This window comes from Colobus angolensis, unplaced genomic scaffold, assembly GCF_000951035.1.
Source record: "Colobus angolensis palliatus isolate OR3802 unplaced genomic scaffold, Cang.pa_1.0 Scaffold47, whole genome shotgun sequence".
Classification (NCBI taxonomy): domain Eukaryota; kingdom Metazoa; phylum Chordata; class Mammalia; order Primates; family Cercopithecidae; genus Colobus; species Colobus angolensis.
Window position 1 is genome coordinate 2,657,136 of NW_012118154.1, and position 7,991 is coordinate 2,665,126.

Here is a 7,991-nt window from a genome sequence, read left to right on the forward strand (position 1 = left end):
CCTCCCGGGTTCAAGCGATTCTCCTGCCTCAGCCTCTAGAGTTGGCATTACAGACGTGCGCCACCAGGCCAGGCTAATTTTTGTATTTTTAGTAGAGATGGGGTTTTGCCATGTTGGTCAGGCTGATCTCGAACTCCTGACCTCACGATCCGCCCACCTCAGTCTCCCAAAGTGCTGGGCTTACAGGCGTGAGCCACTGCGCCCAATCTCAGAGTTCCTTCTTAAATGTCTCCCTGCACCCCCTCTACAGTCTGGTTTGCGCCCTTCTTCTGAGTACCCTCCCCAGCCATTAGCATATGGGGTTGTCACTGTTTCCTCAACTGTCCTTCTACCACCACAACCAGTGCGTGACTCAAGAGCGCAAACAGCACAGCGAGTCCTCACTTAACATCATTGATTGGTTTTTGGAAATTGCAATGTGTAAGCGAAACAACGTAAGCCAATGTTCCCTATAGGCAAATTGCTAGAAACAACAGTTAAATTTCTATAGCATATTTCTGGTCACAAAAACATCACGGAGATTCTAAATAAGGACCAAAACACTTCCAATATTAAACACGGAAAGGAATGTGAGCTATACATATGCTTAAGAAACATTAATAAAAACAAGTTAGATAATTATGCAGTTACAGCAGGTCAGGGTCTTGGGTGGTCAGAGCCTGTTCCCGCAGCTCAGGGTACAAGGTAGAAACCAGCACTGGACAAGATGCCATCCCATTGCAGAATGCACAATGAACGCACACCCACACTCATTCAGATGTGGACCACACACTCTAATTCACCTCACGTGCACAGGTTTGGCATATGGAAGGAAACGATAGTAGCTGGAGAAAACCAATGCAGACAACGAGGATAACGTGCAAACTCCACACAGACAGTGGCCCCAGCTGGTAATCATTTTCTTTTCCTTCTCTCTCGCTCTTTTTTTCCTTTTTTTTGAGACAGGGTCTCGCTCTGTTGCCCAGGTGAGAGTGCTGTGGCACAATCACAGCTCACTGCAGCCTCCACCTCCTGGGCTCAAGGGATCCTTCCTTTCCCCCCCTCCTCCCATCAACATTATAATGAAATGATGTTGAATGAATCGACATTATTCAAGAACCTGCTGCATTTGTAGATCACTGTCCTCGGCATCCAGAACAGGTTTAACACTTGGGATATCTTTACAGATGCTTATTTATTTATTTATTTATTTTTGAGACGGAGTCTTGCTCTGTCCCCAGGCTGGAGTGCAGTGGTGCGATCTAGGCTCACTGCAGCCTCTGCCTCCCGGGTTCAAGCGATTCTCCTGCCTCAGTCTCCCGAGTAACTGGGATTACAGACAAGTGCCACCACGCCCAGCTAATTTTTGTATTTTTAGTAGAGACGGGATTTCACCATGTTGGCCAGGATGGTCTCCATCTCCTGGCCTGATGATCCACCTGTCTTGGCCTCCCAGTGCTGGGATTACAGGCATGAGCCACCGCTCCTGGCCATCTTTGCAAATGCTTATTAAAGGAATCAATAGCATCCATCTGAGTTTAACTCTGACCACGCTGCGGAAGAACAGATGTACCTGTACACAATCTCTGCTTCTCATCACCCAGAAGAGCGTATGCATTATTTGCACAAAACATTGCAGGAAGACTTAGAAATTCTCTGTCGGGGTTGTGTTATCAGCCACAAGAAATACATCTTTTTCAGCATCCCAGGGCACCTCCCTACTGGCAAGGCAGGGTTACTCAGCCTCGGCACACTGACGTTTTGGGTTAAATGATTCTTTGTTGTGGGGGCTGTGTACTGCAGAATGTTTAGAGCACCGCTGGCCTCCACCTGTGAGATGCCAATAAGACTGTCTCCGTTTGGGATGGCAAAAAATGTCTCTGTACTTTGCCAAAGGTCCCCTGTTGTGGGGCAGGGTGAGGGCAGGAGAAAGGATCAATGCTGGTTGACAGCCACTGAACTAAAGGCGGAACAGCAGCGTCACGGGAAGCCCGGGCTTTGACACCAGACAGATATGATTGGCGCCCGCTGTCAGCCACTGTCTGGCCCTTGGCAGCCACTAACTTCTTTGGGCGTTGGTGTCAGGGGTATACCACTGGACAGGCCATGAGAATGATCCCCTCCAGGAGCAGACAATGAGAGGGCGCATCGGAGAGAATTTTAAAACAACAATATTAGCTAAACATTAGTTTGCTTCTTCCTATCATCAGGTGATAGCAATTCTAAACAATGTCGCTCATAAATTACTCCTCCTGCTCCCAATCCTGGCCCCTATCCCCTCTTGTTTCATGTCTTCATCTGCAAATCGTGGATTTAAGAGTCCTCATTCTTCCCATATGGTGCACAAAGTCCTCGGTAACTTTTGATTCTCTAAACTTAGAAGCAGTAGGTGGCGTGCGTCACCAGTGTACACTGTGTGTTCCTGGAGGAGTCAAACAGACCCACTAGGAAAGAGGATGAGACACAAGGTTAACTGCCCCCTCACCTCCATGCCACTATTTGGAAGCCCGGGAGGTGCCTCACCCCTGAAGTCAACAGGCTTGATTCCCCTAGTCAAGAATGCCTCCACAGTGTCAAGGGAGAGGGCAGGATGGGAAGCAGATGTTAGAAAAGTTTAACACTAACAAGTCACGGTGTCCTGACACACCACTTAATGAAAAAATGCAGCCAAAACCTACTGTGTGTGTGTATTTGTGTGTGTGTTTGGGAAGAGAGACAGAGAAGAGATTGGTTTCTGGAAAGATGTTCATCAAAATATGAATAACTTATAGGATTTGAGGGTATTTTTATTTTTATTTTATACCTTACAGATTTGTAAAAAAAAAAAACTTTTACATTTTAATAAAATAAATGATACAATAAATTTATCATTTATTGTACTAATTTTTTTTTCATAAAAAAGGACGCAGAGAAAGGATAGAGAAAGTGGAGCAGAGATGAGACCAGGAGGGAGTCCAGGTAGAGACAGGAGAACTGGAGACAGCCGGTGAGGAGAGGGGCCTGGATGTTGGGAGAGGGTGGTGTGCCCTGGGAGTCACCTCCTGGCAAGGACTGTGTTGCTCAGGCTGCCAAGGTCCTGCCAGCTTCTCACCAGCTTCCCAGCTGCCCTGCCTGTGCTGTGTACCCTCTGGGTTTCCTTGCACAATGGGGTGGCCATGGAGGGGTGGACACATGGTGACCGAAACAGGCACAAAGGGAAAAAACAAGAAGACAAGGTCCAGGGTCCTCACACAACCCGGTCAGAAGGAAAGCTCATGAAGGCAGCCTTTGGAAGGACTCTCCCTGGGTTCTCTGCTTCCCCTCTCTGGTCCTCATTCACAGGACAGCTTAATCTATCTCTCTCACACAAACACACACACACACACACACACACACTGAGTTGGGGTTTCCAGCTCAGGGTGTGTGTGTGTGTTTGTGAGTCTGTGTGTGTTTTGTGTGTTTGTGTGTTTTTTGTGTGTGTTTGTCTGTGTGTTTTGTGTGTTTGTGTGTTTTTTGTGTGTGTTTGTCTGTGTGTGTTTTGTGTGTTTGTGTGTGTTTTGTGTGTGCGTTTGAGTCTGTGTGTGTGTGTTTGCATGTCTGTGTGTTTGTGTGTTTTGTGTGTTTGTGTGTTTTCTGTTTCTCTGTGTGTTTGTGTCTGTGTGTTTGTGTGTTTTGTGTGTGTGTGTTTTGTGTGTGTCTGTGTGTTTGTGTGTCTGTGTGTGTCTGTGTGTGTTTGTGTGTGTGAGTGTGTGTGTGTGTGTGTGTATGTGTGTGTGAGTGGGGTCTCCTGGGGCAGGAAGGTCAGCCAAGCTACTATAATCATTCCAGGGAACATCACTCCCTACCAGCAGGGCTGAAATCGCAGCTTTCCTGCCTGGCTCCTTCCCCTGGACAATAACAGCCCCAAGCTTCTTGCTACAGGGAAAGTGTGGCTGCTCACAGGTGGTGCGGCAACTGCAGAGCCTCCACAGTTGGATCTGCTGTCCTTGACCCATCCAGGGCCTGTGCTAGGCCCACCCAAGGACTCCGCCCAGTCTCCCCCTCCCCCATCCTAGGAACCAACATTAATCCCTTTTGATTCCCAAAGCCTTAAAGTGTCAGAACCAAACCGCCTAGCCCCATTGTACAGATGAGAACACCAAGGCCCAGAGAGCACAGGCACTTGGCTAAAGTCACACAGATGAGAGAATGGTGGAAGTCCAGTTCTCTTGCAGGTTGGCTTCCTGACACCCCAGTGCACTCCCTTCCTCTAGAGCTCCCCCCAGAGCATCCCCTGAAGAGCTCCTCTGTTTCCCAAACCTGCCTGGGGAGGGGAGCAGGGGAGCTGGAGGTTTCCTGTCTGGGCTGAGAGTGAAAGGGCTGAAAGAAGGAACGAGGAAGGAGCAGCCAGCAGCCACAAAAGGCTTCAAAGGGCTCGGGCCTCTGCCAAACTGGCTGTGCACAGCCCAGTGGAGCCTGCCCCCACCCTGCGGCCAAGGCCATTCATTCTCTGTCTCCCTCACAGAAGCATTAGGAGACTAGGGCCTGGGAGGAAGCTTCCCTGCGACTCCAGGTCCTGCCACCCAAGGCGTGAGCTCTGGGAATGTGTCCCGCCTCCTGCTACAGCCCCAGCAGGCAGCAGGCAAAGCAGGCCAACCCCGACCTGCCTGCAGCCTGGGGCAGGATTATGAATCAGTTGTGGCTCTCCAGGTTGGAAGAAATGTGGATCACAGATACAGACACTAAGGCCCAAGGAAGGACCAGAGAGTGGCAAAGACAGCGCAGGATCCACGTGGGTGATGATTTTTATCCTGCAGGTCCCTCCTGACGGCGGAAGTCACCTACAGCTTGAAGTCTTCTTTGGCGAAGGGAAAAGATAGGAGAGAGAGGGAAAGGCAAGCTCCCAGGTTCTCTGTTGGCGCAGGTGGCATTCTGGGAGGAAACGGGGTTATGCACTGTGGGGAGATTCAATTCGGAGCCAGGGGCTGAGCCTAAGGCTGGGATCTGTGTGACTGAGATCTGTGCTCACTTCGAGGTTTCTGTGCTTGCCTGGACGGCTCTTGCGCCCTGGGATCTGTAAACCCCAAGGGTGGTGCGCCCTGGGGTCGCCATGCCCCTCGGATTCTTTACAGGGCACCTCCCATCTGGCACCTGGAGCTCCTGAGTGCGCGCGCCCCGGGAGAGCTGTGCCCCCCACGAAATCCGTGCGCTCCAGCTCAGGGCTCCCGGATTCGGTGTCCCTTAGTGGGCACCGGGCGCCCGGTGTCCGAAGGGCTGCCTGGAGATGCAACTGACCTTGGCGGGCATCAGAATGACGAGTGGCAGCAGCAGGAGCGGGGTGACGAACAAGATCACGAAGGACTTGAACTTGGAGACATAGCTCAGCGCCGAGGCCATCGCGCGGGAGGGAGACTGGCGGGCGAGACGAGTGAGGGGCAGCCAGAAGCGCCGCGGGCTTAAGAAGGGGCCGCAGTCTCTGGGGATTGGGGAGGGGGCGGTGACAACTCCGCCCCGCACGGGGGCGCCTCCCCACGGCCCTGGGGCGGGGCCACCCCTCGGGGTCGGTGGGACGCGCCTGCCCCCAGTTCTGCCACCCGGCGGCGGTGGGAGGCGTCTTTGGACTCCAACGCTTCGGGCCAGCCCTCTAGGGGCAGCCTGGGCCCTACCACCTCGCGCTCTCCAAGCCTCTGCTGCGCTACCCGGGCAGAGGTGCGTCCCGGGGCTTCCAAGCGGGGCGTGTTTAGGTCACTGGTGCTACCCGCTTTGGCGTGAGGCGCCCTCCCGCGTCCGCACCTGCTCTTTCCTGGGCTCTGAAGGGTCCCGGATGAAAATCTCTGCAGGCCTCTGGGTCTCTCAGGCCCATCTCCCCGATCTCCCTCTCCTTTCCATCTCCTTACTTCAGCCCATACCATGTCTCTCCGGGAGGTGTCCCCGCACGCCCTGCGCCCTCTGCACCGCGGGCCTCGTTTCCCGGTCTCCCTGGCTTCCTCACCACGTCCGTCCCTCTCTGGGTGCAGGACCCCTTTTCCCCGCTCGCACTCTCCTCCCCTGAGCTCCTGGGCAATCGCAGAGGGAGGCGAGGCCACAGTCCTCCGCGGTCCCAGGGACTCTTCGCGCTCCAGTGGACACTGCGCCCCGCCGACACCCGGCGGGCAAATGCGGACGCGCGTCTTGGAGGGGCCCCACCGAGCCCCAGCAGCCACAGCTGCCCACCCGACCCAGGTCAGAGGGAAACGGAGGTCTAGAGATGAAGGGACACAATTAAGGCGACACTGAGACAGTCGCCCATGTATTCATTCAGCCCGCCAGGCAACAGATAGGTACTGAGCGCCTCTTCTCCGCGACGCCCTGTTTTGGGCACTGGAGACACAGGGATGCAAAGACGTCCCCACATCTGTGATTTTCTTCTTTCCTCTCTTCTGCCTGCCTCTCACTCTGCAGCTTCCTTTCGGGGAGTCTCTTCCATGCTGGTGGCTTAACCACAGCCTGCTCCTTAGTGATTACCATTTCAACCCAGCCATGATGCCAGAGTCCCAGATTTCCGTATGTCCAACCTTCCGCAGACTGGAGGTGTCTCGGCCGAAAATTCAACACATCCGGAATCAAGCTCATGAGTTCCTTCCTGTGATCCGCACCCAAGGACATGCATTCCCCCAAGACCCTCCTGCAATTGCCCTCCTCCTGTCCTCCTCTCTTTGTGATTCTCATTTATATAGCCCTAAGTTTTCCCGCCTTTCCTCTTGTCCCCAGGGCATTTAGCACAATTTGTACCTCCTATATTTATTGGTGTAACTTTTATTTTTTACTTTTTTTTTAAGTGTTATTTCATTTTTAATTGACAAATCATTGCCTATATTTACGGGGTACCATGTGATTTTTCAATATATGTATAATTGTGGTGTGTTCAAATCAGGCCAATGAGCATATTTATCACTCAAATATTTATCATTTCTCTTGTTTTTGGTTTTTGTTTGTTTGTTTGAGACAGAGTTTTGCTCTTGTCACCCAGGCTGGAGTGCAGTGGCATGATCTTGGCTCACTACAACCTCTGCCTCCCAGGTTCAAGTGACTCTCCTGCCTCAGCCTCCCAAGTAGCTGGGATTACAGACATGCTCCACCATGCCTGGCTAATTTTTTTGTATTTTTAGTAGAAACGGGGTTTTACCATGTTAGCCAGGCTGGTCTCGAACTCCTGACCTTAGGTGATCCACCCATCTCGGTCTCCCAAAGTGCTAGGATTACATGTGTGAGCCACTGCACCTGGCCCAAATATTTGTCATTTCTTGGCGGTGAGAACATTTAGAATATCTTGTAGCTATTTTAAAATACATGATACATTATTATGATGTATTTTCTATTTACTGTCTGTTTTATTCATCACCACCTGTCTAGCTAGTGCCTTTCCCAGTACCTAATCCAGAGTGTGCACTCAAACCTTTTTTTCTGGGATGCATGAATGACAGCAAGTAAACAACTTCGGTTCTTTTTTCTTTTTTCTTTTTTTTTAATTTTACTTTAAGTTCTGGAATACATGTGCAGAATGTGCAGGTTTGTTACATAGGTATACATGTGCCATGGTGGTTTGCTGAACCTATCAACCTGACATCTAGGTTTTAAGCCCCACATGCATTAGTGTTTGTCCTAATGCTCTCCCTCCCCTTGCCCCATACCCCCCAACAGGTCTCAGTGTGTGATGTTCCCCTCCCTGTGTCCATGTGTTCTCATTGTTCAACTCTCACTTATGACTGAGAACATACGGTGTCTGATTTTCTGTTCCTGGATTAGTTTGCTGAGAATGATGACTTCCAGCTTCATCCATGTCCCTGTAAAGGACATGGGCTCATTATTTTTTATGGCTGCATAGTATTCCATGGTATATATGTGCCACATTTTCTTTATCCAGTCTATCACTGATGGACATTTGGGTTGGTTTTAAGTCTTTGCTATTGTAAATAGTGTGCATGTGTCTTTATAGTAGTATGATTTATAATCCTTTGGGTATATACCCAATAATGAGATTGCTGGGTCAAATGATATTTCTGGTTCTAGATCCT

At 50.8% G+C, this 7,991-nt stretch overlaps 1 protein-coding gene across 4 annotated transcripts in view; it reads right to left on the minus strand.

Annotated features, from left to right (window-relative positions):
- Nucleotides 1-5,562, minus strand: part of SLC13A5 (solute carrier family 13 (sodium-dependent citrate transporter), member 5) — a 28,871-nt gene extending 23,309 nt beyond the window's left edge. For 3 of the 4 annotated variants that reach the window (XM_011958440.1, XM_011958443.1, XM_011958439.1), the window contains exon 1: nucleotides 5,233-5,562. In XM_011958440.1, coding sequence (XP_011813830.1) covers nucleotides 5,233-5,334 — 102 coding nt within the window. In that variant the 5' untranslated portion in view covers nucleotides 5,335-5,562. The remainder of the gene's footprint in view (nucleotides 1-5,232) is intronic. The other variant, XM_011958441.1, reaches the window with a different exon arrangement.
- Between the last annotated feature and the right edge of the window lie 2,429 nt (nucleotides 5,563-7,991).